Here is a 22,525-nt window from a genome sequence, read left to right as displayed (position 1 = left end):
ACAAAGGTAATATTTAAAGTTATGACTTCCGTAATCTGTGGAGGCCTCAAGCTAAATCTCTATAAAGAATAAGCTAAACCTCTATAAAGAACAGATTTTTCAGTTTTTCTTATAGCACCTAAGAATTTTGCTTATTTTTCTAGATACTTGGAATATTATAATGATACAGTAGAAATATTTTATCCCTAACGTAAAAGTTCCAAGTAGTTTTTTGAAATTATTTTTCTTAATGTGCTAATATCGAGTAATTAGTTCTTTTTTAATTGTTTGGTGGATAGTTCGTATACATTAGTTGCAACAAAATTATTAAAAATCATGCTTTACCTAACATTCGTGTGGTTTGGGCAAAGGCACTGATAGCATTGTGAAAACAAAACTATTGCAAATTATAGAAATTGGGTGTGATGGAGAAAACATTTGCTGCTACATTTAATTCTAAACAATTATTAGAATTGTTTCAGTCCTTAAGAGTAATCAATTCTTACTCATTAAAAATGTTAATTGAAATACAATTTGGCGAGGCATTTCTACTGAATAGTTTACTTATTTTGGTTTGGTAATGTGAGAAGTGTTGGTAGGAGATAACTAAGGAGACTTGCATCAGATTCAAATTATATTGTCAAAGTATACCTTAAGGGACTCACAATAGAATTCTAAACAAAGCAGAATCAAATATCACATTTAAACCTTTGATTATTGACTATCAACAAATGTTTTTAAACTTATGCCAGGCAGTGTTTAAGGCACTAAGGATTCAGCAATGAACAAGACAGTCCCTGCCCTAGTAGAATTTACCATCTAGTAGGGGAGCTAGTCATTCATCAAATAATCATATAGAAAAATACAGAATGAAAAAAACAGCTGTTTTAAGCTTGGAAGAAAAAATATGGAGTACAATGAAAATATATGATCGAGGTGTGATCAAAATATATGGTGAATGTTTAAATAAAAAAATTATTACAGTAAAAGACACATTGCATTAATCCCCCTCAAAATAACCCCCCCTTGCTTCGAACACACTTATCCCATCATTCTTGCCACTTTCTGGAGCAGTTCTGAAGTCCTCTTTTGTGGGTGTCTTTAGATGTGCTGTTGTGGCTGCCATAATGTCCTGAATCAATTCAAAATGTTTACTTTCGTGGTCATTTTGACTTTGGGAAAGAGTCAGAAGTCTCACAGGGAATAAGATGGATGAGGACACACTGTAAGGTTTTTATTTGACAGAAATCGCCATATACCAGAAGCGATGTGTGACTAGAGCCTTTCTGTTGTGATCACAAAATATGGTGAATGCTGCTGCCGAATGCCAACAACAGAAAGGCAGGGATCTTCAATATGGGAAGCTGCGCATGGAACATAGTAACAATGTGTGACAAGTTTCAACTTGTTCAGTGCAGTCAGTCAGGTGTGAGCTACAGCTGAGAGAAGGTGAATTTTAAAATGTGCCGTAAATCATCCTCCATCATGACAGTGCTCCGTGTCACACATCGCTTCTGGCATACAGCAATTTCTGTCAAATAAAACCATTATGGTGTATCCTCATCCACTTTATTCACTGGGTCTGGCGCTGTATAACTCCTGGCTCTTCCCCAAAGTCAAAATGATTCAGGACATTGAGGCAGCCATGATAGCACAACTAAAGACACTCATGGAAAGAGGCGTTCCAGAACTGCATCAGAAAATGGCAAGAACAATGGGATAAGTGTGTTTGAAGTGAGGGGGAGTATTTTGAGGGGGATTAATGGCAGTGTGTCTTTTACTATAATTTTTTTTTTAATTTAAACATTCATCATATTGTTTGATCATACCTCGTATATCAGAGGGATCTTGCCAAGTTTGGAAAGAGATGGGGATGGAATTCTAGGAAAATAATTTCTCAGCTCTCTTATAGTAAAACTCCATAAAATTTATTTCTAATCACTGTCTCCCCTTTTGTCCTCTCATTTTGTCTTGAATCCATTCCCATAGGGCTTTCTGTCTTACCATTCCACAAACATTGTTCTTACCAAAGCTACCAATGATTTCCACAAGTAGATCCAGTAGTCACTTCCCATTCCTAATAGCAGCATTTGGCGAAGATGAGCTCTCTCTCCTTCTGGAATCTCACTTGTCTTGGCCTCCAGGACATGACTTTCCCTTGGCTCTCCTCTCACCTCCCTGATCTCCTTCAGAGTCTCTTGACAGGTTGACCCTCATTTTCTCTACTACCGAAGGTTGAGGTGTCCCAGGACCCAGAAGGTTGACTCTCTTTTCTTTCTTACCTATACTCACTTTTAAGTGAGTGAGTGTGCAATCCTGAGATTAGCATATACACAGATAACTCCCAAATATTTACCTCCAGTCCCAACTTTTTTTTACTGAACTCCAATACTGTATATGCAATTGCCTCCCTCTCCACTTAGACGTATAGTAAGCATCTCAAACTTAAGCAAAATTCAATTCTTGATTTCATAGCTACCCCTGCCTCCAAATTTTTCCTCCACCAATCTTTCCTATTTCAGTAGATGGCAACTCCATTTTACTAATTAATTGCTCAAGCCATTAATTTTGGTTATCCTTGACTTTCCTTCTCACATTGAATATAGTTAACACTTGGGCCTTTCAGTAAAATAGATCTGGAATTGAACTACTGCTCAACAAATTCAGCATAACATTCTGATACGAATCTTCCTTTAGCGTATTTTCCTTACAACAGCTAGAGTAATTATTTTAAAATAAATAATTCAGATCATGTTATTCTTCTGCTTATAATCTTCCAATGTTTTCCCAACTCATTCATAGTAAAAGTCCTCACAGTGACCTACAAGATGCTACTGTGTTTTCCCGAAAACAAGACCTAGCCAGACAATTAGCTCTAATGCATATTTTAAAGCCAAAATTAATATAAGTCTTAATATTAATATAAGGTCAAAATTAATATAAGTTCTTATAGTAAAATAAGACCGGGTCTTTATAACATAACATAACGTAATGTAACGTAACATAATGTAACATAACGTAACATAATGTAATATAATAAATATAGTAAATATAATATATATAGTATAATATAATATAACATAACATAACATAACATAATACTGGGTCTTATATTACTTTTTGCTCCAAAAGACGCATTAGAGCTGGTTATTGGGTTAAGTCTTATTTTTGGTATATGATTATTTTTTGTATACATTATTTTGTATAAGATTATTATACATGATTATTTTGGTATATGACTATTGTGGTATATGATTATTTTTGGTGTAAGTCTTATTTTTGGTATATGTTGGGTTAAGTCCTATTTTTGGTATTTGGTATATGAAACACGGTATATGATCTCATGGCTACATTCTTAACTTCTACCATTTCCCCCAATACTCACTACACACCAGCCATGCCAACCGTCTTGCTGTTCCTTGTCGCACCAAGCATGTCCCACTACTGTTATCTCCGAAAATGAGAACCATGCCTAGTAAATAGTTGGTGTTCAATAACTGTTTAAATAAAGGAAATGACATTTCAGCCAGAGCAGATTAGGGAGTAAAGAGTAAGGAGGTAGCATTGAATGTCAAACATAAAAAAAAAGTCATGGGGATATAAAGTAGAACATAGGGAACATAGTCAATAATATTGTAATATTGTAATATTTATTGTACATTTGTACATATTGTAATATTTATTGTAATAATTATTGTAATATTATTGTAATATTGTAATATTGTACAGTGTCAGATGGGTAATAGACTTATTGGGGTTTCACTTTGTGAGGTATATAAATGTCTAATCACTATGTTGTTTTACATACCTGAAACTAATAAATAAATAAATAAAATAAAAGCAATAAAAAAGAGTAAGGAACTAGCTTTTTATCCAGTGAATGGGTAAGAAATGTATGTATGTCTTATTTATGATAATCCCCTACCTGAGACCTAAATTATGAGTGAGAGTTAACTCAGGAGACTGTTATTGTACATATTTAATACTGTTTTTCAGATAAACACAGAAAATCTTTAGTGCAGACATTTTTCTAATGACATCAGAAATTAATAGATTTATACCCTATGTGTAAGGCTTTTTAAAGATATGACTCATTATTCATATTCTTAAAATTACAAATTAAAATATGTTAACAGAAATGTAAATTAAACATATACAGCCATTAAAATTTATGTGGAATATTTAGTAATAGGGAACAACAATCACAGTAAATTAAGGGGGATTAAAAAGGTTTTTAATACTATAAAGTTGCATACAGTTTTTTAAAAAATGTATGTATGGCATAGAAAAAGGCCTGGCAGAATTTACACTAAAACATGAGTATCGGTTACTTATAGGCTGCCACTACAGAACTATAGGAGACTTTTTATTTTCTTCTGTGAACTCTGTATTTTCAAAATTTTCCACCATGTGCTTATATCACTTATATAATCTGAAGGATAAAAATATAAAGTATTTATTTGAATGCATTGACCCTGAATATTCTCTTATCCTAGATTCCATGAGAGGAAAAGTTAATGTTAAAGGTAAGACCATAAAGGAGGTAAGGAGTCCAGCTGGCTTGGCTTTGGTTATGTGATATTATGGAAATAACTTTGCTGCTAAACACCGTTTAGTAAGAAGTGTACTCTGACTTCTGTCAAATACTTTCCGGTGTTCGTGACCTGATTCTAATTGCTTTATAGTAAAATATGGATTTGTATAAATTTTCTTAGTGTTACACTTTGGGGGTAATGGAGACTTGGGGCAGATAAGGGAGGGGAGAGTAAATAAGGAAATAATAGCACCTTATCCAATTAATTGAGAAGAAACACAACTGCTTTGTTTGTGGAATTCCCCCTGGCTATTTTAAGTCTATTTATTGATATTATTTCCATATATTTTATGTCTTTTGGATTCTCTCTTCCTCCCTCCCTCTCTCCGTTTCCTTTCCTCCCACCCCCTGTCTCTGCTGGACCATTGCATAATGAAATGAAAGAGCTCAGATTATTGATGAAATACATTTTGGGGTGGCATTGATTTCAGGTTGTATAATAATATCTAGAGCATTTGGACAGGCCCCAAATGTGACTGAATTCCTCAATGCTGTTTTCTAGTATAGTAGCTCCTTGGCCCTTGTAAACCTTAATATCCTACCTTTAACTATCAAAGAGTGATCCAATTTCCCTACCTAATAAATGTTTATAATTTGAATTTTATGTGCTGTGAGGCTGAATTTTAGGAGCACATTAATTTACTCACAGATTTTGTCTAACCAAGTTCCCACATATACTTCTCAGCCTGCTTGCCTTGTTCGTGACTCACATTCCGTCATATCAAAATCGTTTCTTTTACTGCATTTGTGGGGGAAATGAAATATTACTGTGATATTTGCAAATTTAGAGAAGTCCTAAATGTCTTAGGACACATCTTTTGAATATCAAGAGTGGGTTCACTCATCTCTAGATTAAAGATGATAAAATCTATTTCTTATGGTTGGGAACCTTAGATAAGATTATGGATTACACGTGAACAACAAAACATTGAAATGTAGAAGCTGGTGATTTATTGGTTCACAGTTTGTGAGTTAAAAGTAAAAAAAACTTCAGTCTGTTTTCTTTTGCGGGGAGCAGTTTTGTAAAACAAAAGTCATTTAAACTGTGTCTCATTATACATAAGGAACTATGGATGCAAAGAAAAAGTGACAGAAATTAATAAATGCGCACTATAGTTTAAGTTTTAATGACCTACTTATCTACTTATAGACATTAAAGCTAGACTTAAGAAGTAACTTAGCTTTTTGATTATTGTATTAAATATTTTTTTTCTTTTTGCCTCAAGGACGTCCTGTATTGGATTTAATTCCAGTTAGTTCTATTGAAATCACATCTCCCAATTATCCCAATATTTATCCAAACATGCTGAACTGTACTTGGACTTTTTATTCCATATCAGGAAATAAAATTAAGACAGTGATTAAAGACTTGGTAACAGAAGACTCTTGGAACTGTGAATGGGATTACTTCAATATTTATGATGGACCAGATCAGCAGTCAAGATTACTTGGTAAGTTGCTCTTTCTTAAATGGACTACTTTAAGTGGTGCTAAGTATTTATAAAATCCATTTATGTGGCAAACATGACCTATGATTACCTTGAGAACAATGTAATTTGTTGTCAGTGATATTTCATCTAATCCTTCATCAGAATCCTGGAGCATAAGGGTATGAGCACGAGACCACATTCACTGGATCTTGACCTTTAATCCTAGCTCTTCTTGATCTAACTTAGTCGAGTGTTTCCTATCTCCTTTTACCATCAGGGAGCACACTAATTTGTTTTTTGTCAAGAGATCTTATGTTTTACAAGGTTTTATTCCCTAAACTGCATTTGAAAAGTTGTTTACTCAGGTGTCATCCTCACAGTAAAGGTAGCCATTTTAGACCCAGGGTAAATTAAAGAGGAAAAGGCCAATTAGATTGAATAATCTTTAGAGATTTATTGACTACATGATATCTATCATGCTTGATGTCAGGCAATATCCTGTTCTAAGACTGACTCATGGAGGGAAACTTTTCCAAAGATTTTGCAAGCCAATATTGAATCACCTTCTCCAGTCTCCTCCCACTACAATCCACCTGTTGCAAAGGGCAAGAGGAGAATTTTTGATCCTATCTTTTTCCAGGGACCTTGACCTCTTCTGTGATATTCTCGGATTTATAACACCAATAAGTTCAGCAATTTGCTTTGAAATTCCATAGTTATCTGACTTTTTATTATTGGTGAATTTGGTTCCTATCAGGGATTCTAAAGCAATTAGAATATGGGGGAGGGGAAGATGCAAAATTCCAAGTTATTAGTTCTTCTTAAGATTAATTTAAGGCATCTATAGCATCACACCCTGCAACTCTAATTCTCATCAAAGTCTTTCAGCCAAAGCCCCCTGGAACACATTTGTAGTTGAACAAGTTGAATTTATTACTCACTGCGAAGAGGGGGAACATACATCATGAGAAGCCATGGGGTCTCAGGGTGTTTGGAAGAACCTATAGGATTTCAGCTTTGGTTGGGTAATTTTGGAGAGGGTCTAAGGCAGACTTTGGTCTAGGTTGGTTGCTCTCAGGAAGTGGAGCAATTTTATGATTGGATATTTGAATCACTTGGAGGCCTGATTAGAGTAAGGATAAAACTGCAATTGGTAAAGAAGTAGCAATTCCTCATTTTAATGGAGAGAGAGAGAGAGAGAGAGACAGAGAGAGAGAGAGAGAGAGAGAGAGAGAAAGGAATATTGGGTATTTTGGTAGTTGTGCACGACCGACCTTGTTTTTGTCTCATCTTGTTACAGACTCAGAGAGTCCTGTCTGATGTTGGTGTCCTGTAAGATTGTTTATGTGCAACAGGACAACAACATGGTCTAGCTGCGAGCCTCAGACTGGTTTCTGGATGTCAGGGACTGCTTTTCTGTTTCTCTCTCTTTAGTACTCTTAAATCTGGTGACATTATTTTTTAAAAGTTCTGATTAATCAGAAATTTAGAGGTGTCAAATGATTACAGATGAGACTGGTATTTTTCTAATTAGCTTATATGATTCCACGTAAAAGTGAGGACACCACCATTTGTTTAGTAGTTTATACAATTTTATTTCATGCAATTGTATATACTCATACAATTTTATTTCAATGAAACATGTAATTTCTATAAGGATTTATTCTTTTAAACTATGGAACTTAGAGCCCCACTGCTGCTCCCTCAACTAGCTAGAAGGGCTGTTCACTGTATAGAACCACCCTGTCTACATCACCTTAGTTATCTTTGCTTCCTAAATCTTTTTGTTCATCTAAGTAGAATTCACCTATGTTTAGCTACTGTTTAATCATTGATGTCAATGTCAATGGGGTGATAGATAGCAGCCACCAAATAGTTTCCATTGCAATGCTTTTATACTATTTTAATGAAAAGAAATTAGCAAAACTCATCCTTCCTCCATTTACTCTGTGAAAGGAAGACATCAGTAAATAGTAAACACCATGTTCAATGTACAGGTTAAATGCATCCATTGCTGAGAATTCCCTAATACGTTAGGCACATTGGAGACACAATGGTGAACAAGTCAGATGACCACTGCCACCTTCTCTTGGGAAGATAGACAATAAAGAAGAAGAAAAAATACTACTTAACAACAGATATCAGACGCCTCCTCTATTATATCATCTAAACAGCCCCCCTCCATCTTTTCTTCTTGGCATTTATCATGACCTGTCAAGATATATATTTGTTTGCAATCTTTCTTATTCCACCAGAATGAAAATCTCATGAGAGCACATCTTATTCTCTTTTGTTCATCGCTGTATCTCCAGTGTTTAGAGCACTACCTGACATTTTGTAAATATTTGATGGAAAAAAATGGCCTCAGGTGTGGGGAGATCTTGGTAACTTGATAAACTGTCAGAGGTCACAGTGGCTGGAGATTGAATGATGACAGACTGGAATGAGGTGAGGTTGTGAAAGATGGAGGCTTTGCCCAATTGTGCAGCTCAGGCTGTGGTAATGAGTTTGAATTTTATTCCAAACTAACAGGAGGTCATTAGAGGTTTTTACCAAAGGAGTAATGGGAGGGTTGCTCTGGCTGCAGTGTTGAGAGTGGATTTTAGGGTGACAGGATGAATTATGTTGATAGTTATGAAGCTGTTGTGGTATTCTAGACCTGCACAGTCCAATCACATTGCTATTTATATTTAAATTAGTTAAAATGAAATAAAATGTGGCATTAGCCATATTTCACGTGCTCAGTTGCTACATGTCATAAGTGACCATCATACTGGACAGCACTGATATAGAACATTTCATCACTCAGGAAGTTTTTTTGTAGTTTTAGACAATACACTATCCTGCCTTACAGGTGGATAGCAACAGTAGTGTGCATGTGAAATTGGCAGATCTGGAGATAAAACTGATGGGGTTTCTGGATACCTTGAATATAGAATTAAATATGCAAATCAAGGATGACTCTGAGGTTTATGGTGTGAGATGGCATGCTTATGGTGGAGGTGGCATTTAGAGAGATGGGAAATACTAGAGAGAGAAATAGGCCATGTGGGAGAGATCTGATTGGCCATGTTAAGTTTTTAATGCGATGCTACATCCAGATGGAGTTGGTAATAGGTAGCTAGAGGTAGAATTCTTGAAAAGTTTGGGCTAGAAGTATAAATTTGAGAGTTATTAGCTTCCACCAGTTTCCTTTAGTTATCCTTTCTTCCACACCATCAATTGCTTCTATCATTCTCATCAGTTTCAAACATCATTTAAAATAAAATCACACAAGAAATTTAGTTAGTGCCCCATGTTTTCTTCTTTCCTTTACAGGAGAATCTCTCACTTAGAAGTTGATGGATTTAGGAAGTTAATGGGCTCAATAGCTAGAAGGTCCAACATGGTGAGATCAAACAATTACAGAAGGGAAATATAAATAGTGTTGAACAGATAGGAGGTGGTGATTTAGAAAGTGAGATGTTTGACATAAAAATTTTAGAGGTGTTAAATGATTGCAATTTTTCAGAGCAGTGTTAGTAAAGAAATAAAAAATAAAGGGAACCATAGTTCCATTGTATGGTCAAATTTAGCATTGGCACTTAGCTAGCATGCACCAGCTCAGTCTCCCAAATCTTCACAGTCAGTGTCCAATCTGGTTGGCTGTTGCTCTGCCTTATTGGTTATTAAATATCATCCTTGGTCAAGCAACAATTTTAAGGGTCACTGACAAACTGGAACCCATCCATACAGCATAATGACCAGAATGCTGAAGGGCGTGGACATCTGGGCATGTTTACCTTGGAGAAGAGAGACGATGGGAGGATCATAATTCTTCTTTTCAAATAATTATGGGATTCACATAGAGGCTCTTAGGCCATGTATGGAACTTGTTCTGCCTAATAACATCTAATACTAGTTATTTAGTATTTCTCATTCAGGCATAGTCGTAAGAATTTACGGCTTTCTTAATCTTCTTAACAATTCTATGGAAGAAAGTTACATTAGCCTCATCTTAGGAAAGCAAGTCACAGAAAGACTGAGTAACTTGTCCCCAGTAACACTATACATAGAGAAAGTAGGATGCAATCCAAGCTCTCTGATTCTAACACTTACACTTTTGGCCATGTGGTAATCATTACTTTGATGCTTTTTCATTCAACATGAGAAAGAATAGCAATTAGAACTGTTCAAAAAGAGAAAATGCTCATAAGGGCCCTGTCATATTTTCAGGGCTAGTAATCATATGTCCAGGGTTATTTTCGAATGCACTCAGTATTAGAAGAAAGGTTAAACTAAGTCATCTCTCAATTCTATATTTAACCTAGTCCCTTAGTTCTCATCTAGCCATCACCCACCGTAATCCTACAGATCTTGTAACCATGTTATCTGTATTTCTGTCTAAGTCATTAATTGAAATACTGTACTTGGCAGAACCAAAGATAGAACCATTTCCATATCATTAAGACCTTCCCTCCAGGTTAATACTGTATGGTTACTTAATCAGCTGTGAAACTTCCTAGCTGCATAATTATCCACTTACATTTTATATCTGTTCACAGGGATATCAGAAGATACTTTATGAAGTGCTTCACTGAAACCAAGTTTCATGAAGTTGATCTCATTTCCCCTAGCCACTACTATCTAATTATCTCTTTCAAAAAATTAAATTAGGTTAATTTAATGTGGCATGTTAAGGATCCCATGCTGGCTTCACGTGACCACTGAGTCCTTCTCCAAGTGTTCAAAAACCATTTGCCTAATAATTAGCTATAAAATTTTGCTGAGGTTTATTTTTATTTAACAAACACCATACTTTATAAATACCGATTCATCTAATCCCATGTGAGTATTATTAGTTTTATCTCCATTATGCACATGAGAAATTTGAGGCACAGAGAGGGGTTATGTGGCCCAGGGCCACATAGTTAATAAACTGCAGAGCTGGTTCAAACTAGCAGTTTGGGGATAGAATTTGCCTGTAAGCACTAAACTACATTACTTCATTGATATATGTATGACCTTGGAAATCCCCTACAACGCTTTGTTTTCTGTCTCCTACCCAGCCCCCTAACCCCAAATCTCCATTTTAGACAGAGTAACATTTTCCGATTTCTATTATTTTAAAACTTCTCGGAGTTTTGTTGTTTCTACCCAGAATCCCTTTACTTGACAGGGTATATCCCAAAAGATCCCCATCACTTCCAGAACACAAACAGTTTCATTGAGGATAAAAATGATGCAGAAAATAACTATTCCCTTAGTCTCCATCTTTGTTAGATTTCTAAAGATAATGTTATCTTTAAGACAAATCAATAGTGTATCATTGCTTTAATTTAGGAGATTTTAAATTATAGCAGGTACAGATAAATTACAGCAAATGGCCTGTCACTGTCAGGACTTTTGCATCAACTTTTGTGTTTCTGAATTAGGAAACTATACTTGGGCAACCCACATGTCTTAGTTTGGGCTGCTATAACAAAAATACCATAGTCTGGGTGGCTTAAATAACAAACATGTATGTCTTAGTTCTGGAGGTTGTGAGGTCCAAGATTTGGTGTTAAGCGAGAACTCACTTCCTGGTTCACAGACAGCCATCGTTTCGTTATGTCCTCACATGGCAAAAAAGGGGCAAGATACCTCTTTGGGGTCTCTTTATAAGGGCACTAATCCCATTCATGAGGGCACTACTTTCATGACCTAATTACTTCCCAGAGGCCTAACTTCTTAACCCAATTGCATTGGGGGTTAGGATTTCAATATAGGAATTTGTGGGGGGATACAAACATTTGGTCCATGACACTGTGTTGTTTGTCCACTTCTCTTTACTAAAATGCCTCTTTTCTCATCCTTACAATCACAGATTTGGCATACAATTGTATATCATTTTTATATCAATTGCTAACCCAGCCATTTCCTTTGATCTTTTAAAATCTATCCTCTTCCATTATTGCCATCAAATCATGAATTCCATCCTACAAATCTTGATCTTACTCTATTGATGACCATTCATTTGTCAATATCAACCATTTAGGATTTAATGTCCCCTCTTTATCTCCTTTTTCCTATGTTATTGCAAGAGAAGTATTTTAATTATTTTCATGTTTTACATTGCAGCTCACTTATGTGGCTCCAAGAAAGAATTTGTCTTGATATCCAGTGGTGCTTTTCTGACTGTGCATTTTAAGACTGATGAGTCTGTGGGAGAAAGAGGTTTTAAACTTATTTTAGAAGATATGATTCAGAAACAATCACAGAAAAGCAATATTGACACTAAATTGCCTATCAATGGTAAGTAATTGTTTAAAAATGTTTATTAAAGCAGGTACCACATAGGTCTTGAAGTAGAACCTGGGGACACTGATTTAAGGGTCACTGGTAGTCACCCTGCTCTAATACTAAAAACAGAATAACTTCATTTCAAACCTTTCCTTAGTTCACAAGACTTTGGTACTTCAGACGCATCATCTGAGGTAATAGTTAACGTGTGTGTGTTATTTTTATTTGAGAAATAATAATACATATAAATCAGTTGCTATTTAAAAAAATCAGGTGGGAACATTCAAAGTGAAACAAAGGTAGAGTTCTGTGTGTTTCCATGTCTGTCACTACGTCTCTTTTATTAAATAACCACCCCCAACCCTATAAAGGCCCCCAAAGAGAATATTTTAGCTGAACATGTACTAACTTCCCCACATAAAAGGAAACAAATTTAATGGTGCTTCTACTTATGCAATCTATTTTTAAGCCAGAATTTCATTAGTTGTGCTTAAGATTTAAAAGCCTCATGAATGTATTAGAAGATTTTCTTGATTGGAGTGTAATTCTGGGAAGAATTCTAATAATAAACTTGCAATGCAAAGTTGTTTCTTTTTTCTTTTTTCTTCTTTTTTTTTTTTTTATGTCACTTTGTCTTCTTTTATGATGGGGAATGAATGGGCTCTGTGAAAGTCCTTGACCTTGATTTGAGCCATAAACTAGTGAACCACATCATTCAATAGGTGTGATTTTTAATTGTTTCAGGATGCTCACCTAATTGACCTTTCTGTCTTGTTGTTTTATCTTTCCTCTCTGCATCTCTAAACTGACCATTCTCACAGTAAAAATATTTAGGCTGCCTCATTTCATTTTCTAAGTACTTTTCTTTTGGAAGTAAGTTGAATACTAATAAAATACTGCTGTTATACATGTGCACAAACAGCCAAAGTTATTACCACATATTACCACATATAATGTGAACTACAAATGCAGAAAAACATCCAGTAAGGCAGTAATCGTTAGTACACCAGAAGCATGTTCAAATAAATACCTTTTATGGGTTTTTTTCTAAGACTCGGATAGACTTAATTTTGAGGAGTTTGCATATTTTTTGGAATATGTATTTAAAAGGAGGGAATCTATGTTTTATACATATCTGAGGAGAAAGTAGAAATGAGTTTGATAAGTATTGGATAAATAAACAAATCCACTGTATTAGAAATTTTTAGTTTTAAATAGATTTCGGGTGTAAAAAAGAAATTTCAAGTAAGGAATTTATAGTAAATGAGCATATTTTATAATTCTCAAATTATATGGCCATGGAGAAAACTTAATTTTCTTCCTATTTGAGGAAATATTTAAATAAGTCTCTGTTTTTTAATTTCCTGGTGGATCTTTTTAAAAAACTGAGAATGGAATGAATATGTGGTGAGAAATTTTCCTTATGCTTTTCCTTTACATATACATTGTATTTTGAATATGTGTAGTACAAAATATTTTGATATGTTTAGGTATGTTATACAGGGATGACATAAGTAATGCCACAGAAAGAACAATGTCCAATAATTTCATAATTAAGTGCAATATTTTTGTTTATTTTTAAAAATTCAATTTATGTTCTGATATGTCAAATGATGTGTACATGAATACATCAGTTAACTTTATTGGCCTTTGCTCATTTTAAAAGTAGTGGAAGAAAAGATGAGTCTCATCTTTTATTAAGAACCCTGGTTTTGAACCTACAAAAGAAATAAACACCTCCATTCTGAGATTTTAATCGACTTCCATAAGTATTTTTTATCTAATGTTTTACTGTTACTTTTCTAAGGAAGAAAAGTAGAAAACAATACCGAAAGACGGCCAACCCAAGACAAATGTGGAATTCCAGTTGTTGACCCATTCATAATGGAAGAGTCTGAGAGAAATACAAATGTGTTGCCAGCTGAGCTAAGGGAGCCCAGGGTGGTTGGTGGCCATGCTGCATCTGCAATGTCGTGGCCCTGGCTGGTCAGTCTGCAGCACCAAGGACAGCATTACTGTGGAGGTGCTCTGATTGCAAAACGATGGGTCTTGACAGCAGCACACTGTAACTTTAGGTGTGTGTCTCTGTGGTGCAGGTGGTGCTGGAGCTGTGTGAAGGCCCCCAGGGGTGTACTCCTTTTGTTTTCCCCAGGTCACAAGAAACACTAAGTGTCAAGCTCCCACTGATACAGTCACCATCTTGCAAACGAATGGACATATTGTATTAGGTGGATGAAACTTTCTGGACTTCAAAAATATACTTACTACTAATAGCTTTTAATTTTAAAAGCCACTTCCTGATTCTGGGTATAATTTAATTTACAAATAACTAACAATATTCCCTTCTCTTTCCTCCTCTATAAAATGGAGATGATGATGTCTTCCTAACATTTTCTCATGAGTCTTTTTAACACCATATTTAGAGGACACGGGTTGCTGAAATGTGGAGTCCTTTCCTTGGTCTCTGCCTCTATTTTGTCTGATCACCAAGTTAAAAAGAACATTCTTTAAAATTCTTTGAGATTTTATTTAAAGAATTTTAAAGAATGGTCTTTAAAAAATTTTTTTTAACTGAAAAAACTCAGTTTACCCATATCTCCTACCCCCAACCCTTGCCTCTGGCAGCCACCAACTGTTCTTTGTATCTGTAAGCTTGTTTGTTTTTTAAATATACTATGTGTATGTGTACTTTTTACCTAGATTCCACATATAAGAGAGATTACATGGCATTTATCTTTCTCTGATTTATTTCACTTAGCATAATGCCCTCAAGCTCCATCCATGTTGTCACAAATGGCAAGATTTTCATTTTTTTATGGCTGATTAGTATTCCATTACACACACGTGTGTGTATGTGTATATATATCTCCTTTTCTTTATCCATTCATCCATTAATGGGCACTCAGTTTATTTCCATATCTTGACTATTTGGAATAATGCTACAGTAAACACAGGGGTGCAGATATCTTTTCAAATTAATGTTTTCATTTTATGCAGATATATATCCAGAAGTGGGATTGCTGGATCTTATGGTGGTTCTATTTTTAATTTTTAAAGAATGTCCTTTAAAAGGAACATTTTTCTTTGATATATCTGAATCTTTGTCTCAATGTAATATAGAGATACCTGAAAACACTTTCCTCAGAAATGTTAGCTTGATGTTTTAAATACTGTTCTTCCAGAAGTAGTGAGACAGTTGACACAATCACATAATGTTCCGTAGCTAAGTGAGTAGATATAATGTTTTCAGTGTCTCTAAAATTCATTTTATAATAAAAGTATCTGCTTAAATAAATTGGTGAGCAGGAACCTTCAACTAATCAAAAACTCATTTTTTATTTTTATTTTTTACCATACCCAACTCCTACTCTTAAATCACAAGAAGGCATCCTTATTAAGGCAGTTTTCAGACTTTCATGTGCTGAAAATTACCTAGGGAGTTTGCTATAAATGGAATCTTAGAATCTTAATTCTGAATTTTGATTTGGTGAGTTATGTCTGAGATTCTGCATTTTTAATGCACATGCCAGAGTTAATGCATGTAGTCCCTAGACATTTCTTTGAGAAACATTGTATTAAGGAGTAGAGTAATGATACCTTTCAGAAGAGTTTTCAGTGACCATTATATAAATATATAATATGTACAATATCATGATTGGAATATGTCAAATCATTACCTTGAGGCATCATGAACCTTAATTGTCAAAGAAATACTAAATCATTCTATTTGATGTTATGAAGGCAAGGAAGTAGATACTTTTACATTTTTCTTGAGGATTTAATTAATGAGAAACCCCCTTTTTGTAAGAATTCAAGATAACAAAGATTTTAATGTAGTCTAGAAATATTAGAGAATGTATTTTCAGTCATTCTGAAAAATTATGGCATTAAAAGTGATACCTCTTTCCCCACCCCCTTTTCTTATGACAAGTACTGTCACAGACACTGTGGTGATAGGAAGAAGTTACCTCTCGAACACAGGAAATGGTGATTTGATACCAGTGAAAGCCGTATACATTCATCCTGGCTTCACACAATTTCCTCCTAAGGATGATCTATCCTTGTTGCATCTGGAAAAGCCTGTCGAATTAGGTCAGTATGGATCACTCTTTTCCATATTTTGAACATTTGCCATATAGTTTAAATTGCCATATAGCTTAGTTTATATAGTTTATATATATTGTGCTTTTGAAGTGTGTGCTTTTGAAGTTAATTATTTAATTTCATTATTAACTAATTATTCACAACTTCATTAACTTCATAACTTAATTATTCAGTATGTGCTTTTGAAGTTAAATAATTATTTAAAACTTTCGTCTATTCTATTTCCTCTTAAAGCTGAAGTGCCTGCATAAACATTTTACTTTTATGTGTTTTTAGTTAATGGAAATAGAGAAAAGGGTGTCAAAGAAATACGTTTTTAATTTTTTCCTATTTATTTTTCTGAGACTTTTGTATCCTGTGAGGTTAACCCAAATACTTAGGAGTTTGAACCATCAGCTGTTCGATTTCCTGGACCTTCATGACTTAGTAAATCTTGTTCTTTTTTTCATGTCCATTGAAACCAAAGCTATTGTGAACGTGTAGTGAGGAATTGTAATCTGGCTCTGTCACGTAGTAGCCATGCAGTCTTGGGTAGGTTTTGCAACTGTTCTGAGTCTCAGCTTTATCATTTGTAGACTGGGAATAACAATAACCCACCTATCTGCATACCAGTAGCACAAATGAACATTCAGTGGCAAACTACATTGGGGGGAATATAACTAAGGCCTGTGGATCATCCCCACTTTCACACCCATGCCTTTATTCCAATTCTCTCCTGTGTTTCTGCATTCTTCAACTGTTCCTCTGCCAATAGCTTCACCTCCCTTTTTATGTCTTGTCAATGCATCTACCTGCAAACCCCCAATTATGGTTCTATCCACCCTTATTTTTTGTGCTTTTCTAACTGAGTCAGCGAGAGCATCTAGAACAGTGCATCTTAACCGTGGCTGCGCATTACAATCCCTTGAGAATTAAAACAAAGCAAAACTGTAGGCCAGGATACATTTTGAACCAATTAATCACAGTTCCAGGAGTGGAGACCTGACTTTTTTTTTTCTCCTTATCCTGCTTTTCAAATTTATTTTAGTTAGACATTACATGTTGAGATCATTGTAAATCCACATGCAGTTGAAAGAAATACTGCAGAGACACCAATGTACTTTTTGCCCAGTTTTCACCCCTGGTAACATCTTGTGGGATATTGACATTGATGCAGTAAACATATAGAACATTTCTATCACCATAAGGTTCTGTACTGTTGCCCTTCTATATTTAATAAATTGTGGTACATTCATTATCTGAATACTGTGTGCTATTAAAAAGAATGATGTGGTAGATCTAATTGTAATGATGTGAATGATATAACCATAATGCAGTAAATGAAGAAAATCAGAACAAAATGACCAATTAAAAAAAATACGTTGGTGGGGGCTGGCCCGGTGGCTTAGGTGGTTGGAGACCCATGCTTCTAACTCTGAAAGCTGCTGTTTCAATTCCCACATGGGCCAGTGGGCTCTGAACCACAAGGTTGCAGGTTCAACTCCTCGAGTCCCGCAAGGGATGGTGGGCAGCACCCACTGCAACTAAGATTGAACACAGCACCTTGAGCTGAGCTGCCTCCCAAATGGCTCAGTTGGTTGGAGCACGTCCTCTCAACCACAAGGTTGCCGGTTCGACTCCCGTAAGGGATGGTAGGCTGTGCCTTCTGCACCTAGCAACGGCAACTGGACGTGGAGCTGAGCGGCGCCCTCCACAACTAAGACTGAAAGGACAACAACTTGACTTGAAAAAAAAAAAAAGTCCTGGAAGTACACACTATTCCCCAATGAAGTCCTGTTCCCCTTCTCCAATTAAAAAAAAAATACGTTGGTGAAGGGAAATTTTTTTTTTAATCTCAAGGAAATTGGCAGGAAATGGTATGATAGAGCAATGGTGATCTGTAAAGGTAGCGTAACATAAAATGTGGAACCAGTTGGTACATGTATAGAGAGATGAGTAGGAAAAGAATAGACAAGTTACAAAGAGTTTTGTATGATTTTATTAAGAGATAGCAGTAAAAATAAAAAAAATCATTTAAAAAGCGATCTAGGTAGCATATATGGCAAATCATTTAAGTATGTAAAAGTCTGGATAAGAGTGAAGTGAAATAGCATGGGAAGACACTCAGAGGAGAGCTGCATTCAGTGTGTGTGTGTGTGTGTAGCATATATACACAAAAATATAAAATCACTATATATATGTGTGTGTGTATATGTGTGTATACACACACACAGAAACTTTAATAAAAAATGTAAATGTTTCAATGTATAATGTATCAATATAGTTTACAATACATTTGTGAAAATTAATTATATATAAAAATACTTAAAATGCTTACATTGCTATAAATATGGTTTTCCCCACTCTTCATGTGATACAGTTGAAGACTAATTATATTTTTCTCCACTGTCATCTCAAACACAACGAGGTGAGGTCTTGGAGGCACGTGGACAAAAAGGCAGATGCATTTTTAAAAATGGTTGTGGAAGAGAAACCAGGAGCCCACATATCACTGTAGGGCATGTGTTTCTATATGGAAATACCTGGAGCAAGGTGGTAACATGTAAATTTGGATGATCCCTTCTGAATAATTAATAGATGTCATCTTTTGGAAGACTTATTAAATTACAAGGTTAAAAAGGGGTACTACTGTCAGGTCAAAGTAGATATTTCTAGAGTCATCCCTGAAAAGTGAACAATGTTAATAACAATCCTATGAACTAAGTGATATTTGCCTTTTTCTTTCTCATCCTTTTAATTAGGAGAGTTTGTATCTCCAATCTGTTTGCCAGGGAAAGACGATAAAATAAATTTACGTTCCAACTGTATGACTGCTGGATGGGGACTCACTGAACCACATCGTGAGTATATTCACTACCTCTTACAGGATTAGAATCCAAACAAATACATGTGAAGTCCGAATAGATTGTCTACTCATTTTCCATTTTTCTGTATTTTTAATAGGAATACTAGTAGAAAGTCTTTTTCATAGTGGATCTAAAAGTGACTGCTTGGGTTTTAGGCCATCATATTTATTGATGTTAGTTCAATAATACTTGTAAAGTATTATTGATACTTTATAACAATACTTGTAAAAGGTGTGTTGGAGAATGTCTAGTGATTTTATTGCCTAATAAATATTTGTGTGTCCCATTTATATGTAATTACTCTCCAACTGCATTGTGAACACATATGCTTACACACACATTTGTTATCACAACAGTATAGATGGCACTACTGTGAACATCCATACTTGAAGATATGAGCCTATTCCCAAAGACATGACTTTTTTTTTCTTTGAAATTATAGGCTAGTATAAATGGTAAATGGGTGGAAAAATTATGTGAAAATAACTAGTCCATATAAAGATCAAACCCATGACTGTGGTCTCACTTTCACTGTATTCTACAACTGAATTAACAAGTTACAAATGTCCAATAAACTAAAGAGTAAGTCAGGATGCAGAATGCAATTTCAATTGTCAGCATACACACAGTGTCCGCACATAAAAATGAGGTCTGTTCAGCAAAAGCCAAGTTAAAAGAACGAGAGCACACAATGGTGTAAAGTATAAACTTAACATATAGAAAATTAATTGTATAGTTTGCTTTATCAACAACTGATTTGGGTGTAAATGTTGTCTTTTTCCTTCTATCAAGTGAAATTAGTTTTTTATCTTCTTAGGTCTGTAGTAAAGACAAAAGACCCCGTGTAAAATGTTTTGTTTTTGTTGTATAAGCCACTGTGGAGTAATCTATTTTTGACAAATCACCTAATAGCATCATTACAGTGCTGAAAGGGGAGAATGAGTGGGATTGAATCCTAAGAGTCTGTCTATAATATAGGCTATTTTTATCCTTCAAAAGCATTTGCTTAGGTTATGTGTGTGTTTATTCCTTTTTCTACTAGAAGATGAATTTTCTAAAACTGTGCAGCAGACAAAGGTACCACTGATCAGTAGTGCATCTTGTCGAAGCTACTGGGGACTGGATATTGAAAACACCAATATATGTGGAGGGGCTGCAGGATCATCCTCATGCATGGTAATTGAAGGATAGCATTGACGAGTATAGGAGTTTTCTTCTCAGTGTGTCTCATGAAGGGGTGTTTGCTGACCATAACAGGGGTAAATGTATGGTAGTTTTAAAATGAAAAGTGAAAAGAATAAGTATATTGCTAAGCTGATGTACAGATATTGTTAATGTACTTGAAATAGACTTAGCCTCAGAAAGAATTGCTCATTTGTTTGCTTGGTTAAACTACGAAATTGATGACATGCAACTGTTTTTGACCTACAAAAAATAATTTCTTATGGTTTGACTTCATAGCTGAATTAGATAGCTCACAGTAGCTACTTTAGTAGCACTGAAACTATAAAGATGTTTTCATGTAACTTAAAACCATCATTCAGTCACTCTATGTAACAGATGCTTGAAACTTTCTGCATGGCACAGTATGTTGTCAGCATTGAATGAATTTATGCTCAATGTATCTTCTAGCCTCTCCTTGAAAATATAGATTTTAATCTGATTCACGTATCTGTGACATCAGCCAACTACCTGGGTCTTTGGTTCTCTATGTTGTTGTGAGCAGAAATCAGAGATGAGAGTGACTTAGGCATTGTCTGATCATCCTCTGCACTTGGGTTTAGCTTCCACCATGAATGGTAACAGCCCGGAGAATTTCTCTTTTTGCTGGTTGCAGGGGGATTCTGGAGGACCACTGCAGTGCGCCCAGTCTGAGCAGTACAAGCTTGTCGGTATCGTGAGCTGGGGAAGCAGTAACTGCCATCCCAACGCACCAACGGTCTTCACCAGAATTTCTGCTTACAGGGACTGGATCACATCTGTCACTGGAGGAGAAGCATGATCACTGAGACAGCAGCAGGGTGGAATTGTGTTATAAATGGGAAAGGAAATGCATAACAGTATACATGAAAAATAAGTCTCTCGTCAGTGCTAAAAAAACTCAGTGTCACTTCGCCCAACTCTTGTATGGGGGAGCTTGGATTTGGTGTGTTATATACGTTCAGTATTAAACATCGGTCACAGAAAGTTAATGTTGCATGCCTCCTGGGAACTTACACTCTCAAATATCTTTAAGGTCATACCTACTATATCATGTGTATGTCATATGTGAATACCATCATATACTTTTACTATTTTTTTCTAGTTTGGTAAACATTGTAAGATATGAAGGGAAAATGTTATTCAGTCCATACAATTCTAAATTTTACTCACACTGAATAGAGCCCAGTTAGATACGAAAGATCCCTGTACATTTCACAATTTCAATGAGCAATGGACATTTAAGACATTATTTATCAGGCTTCTCACTTGAATTTTAATGTTTTGGATAAAATTTTACGATATTTCAATTGCTTACAAAACAGTTAATTTACTCCTCAGTTGTCCAATACCCTCTCTCTAAACTATAACCAATCACGAGGGAGCAAGTAACTAAGTCTGTGACATTAACCACTACACTATGCCTCTTATTAAAAATGTGAGGGAGAGAGAAAGAAATCACCTTAAAATTGATTGAAAGTTTTGGGATTAACCCTGACACGAAAGTGTGGAAATAAAATTGCATCAGTGGAAACTCTTTACCTGCCCTTATAGTCTAGGATACTTTCAATTTAGTGAAATTTCACTTTCAATAAACATCAATTTGCTAAATAAAACGATGTGACGTGCTCCTTTACAGCGCAGTTTAGTGTTGTGGCCAAGATTTCCTGCCTCTCCCAGGTATCTGACTGTTGGAAAATCACTTAACTCCCTCTTGACTCAATGTCCTTGTTTCTAAACAGGTGAAAAGTGGTATTACCTTACAAGGTTGTAAGAATTAAATGAGACAAGGCGACTAAAGCACGGAAAACAGTGCTTACTGGAAAACAAAAACAAAAAACAAGCTGCTACTGTATAAGCGTTAGTCGTCATTCTGAGATTTTGTTTTTGGTCAATCAGAAAATTAAAACTCAGTGTTTGCTTGGAAAAATCTGGTAACAGATGTGCTTACTCTCAAGTCGTTCCCATTTAAACTTTCTTTCCAAAGTCCCCTCTATTACCCCTTCAACTAAGACGTGCTCGCAAAAGATGAAGTTTCAGTCCTTCTCAATAAATATTTGAGGGCGCAGTTAGTATTGGCCGTATGACAGATGTGCCTTCTCATGGAGTTT

General features: G+C 35.3%; 1 protein-coding gene across 1 annotated transcript in view; it reads left to right on the top strand.

Moving 5' to 3' along the window:
* Positions 1-22,022, top strand: part of OVCH1 (ovochymase 1) — a gene marked incomplete at its 5' end in the record, with an annotated part of 72,197 nt that extends 50,175 nt beyond the window's left edge. The window contains 8 exons of the mRNA XM_081058956.1: positions 4,476-4,505; positions 5,800-6,024; positions 12,103-12,276; positions 14,072-14,339; positions 16,196-16,356; positions 19,110-19,208; positions 20,257-20,390; positions 21,052-22,022. Of these exons, the coding sequence (XP_080915082.1) occupies positions 4,476-4,505; positions 5,800-6,024; positions 12,103-12,276; positions 14,072-14,339; positions 16,196-16,356; positions 19,110-19,208; positions 20,257-20,390; positions 21,052-21,216 (1,256 nt within the window). The 3' untranslated portion in view covers positions 21,217-22,022. The remainder of the gene's footprint in view (positions 1-4,475; positions 4,506-5,799; positions 6,025-12,102; positions 12,277-14,071; positions 14,340-16,195; positions 16,357-19,109; positions 19,209-20,256; positions 20,391-21,051) is intronic.
* Positions 22,023-22,525: the final 503 nt, after the last annotated feature.

The sequence above is a fragment of the Rhinolophus hipposideros genome, assembly GCF_964194185.1.
Source record: "Rhinolophus hipposideros genome assembly, chromosome: 9".
NCBI classification, from domain to species: domain Eukaryota; kingdom Metazoa; phylum Chordata; class Mammalia; order Chiroptera; family Rhinolophidae; genus Rhinolophus; species Rhinolophus hipposideros.
Note: the sequence above shows the minus strand (reverse complement) of the source record. Positions and strands in the feature narration are given on the sequence as shown.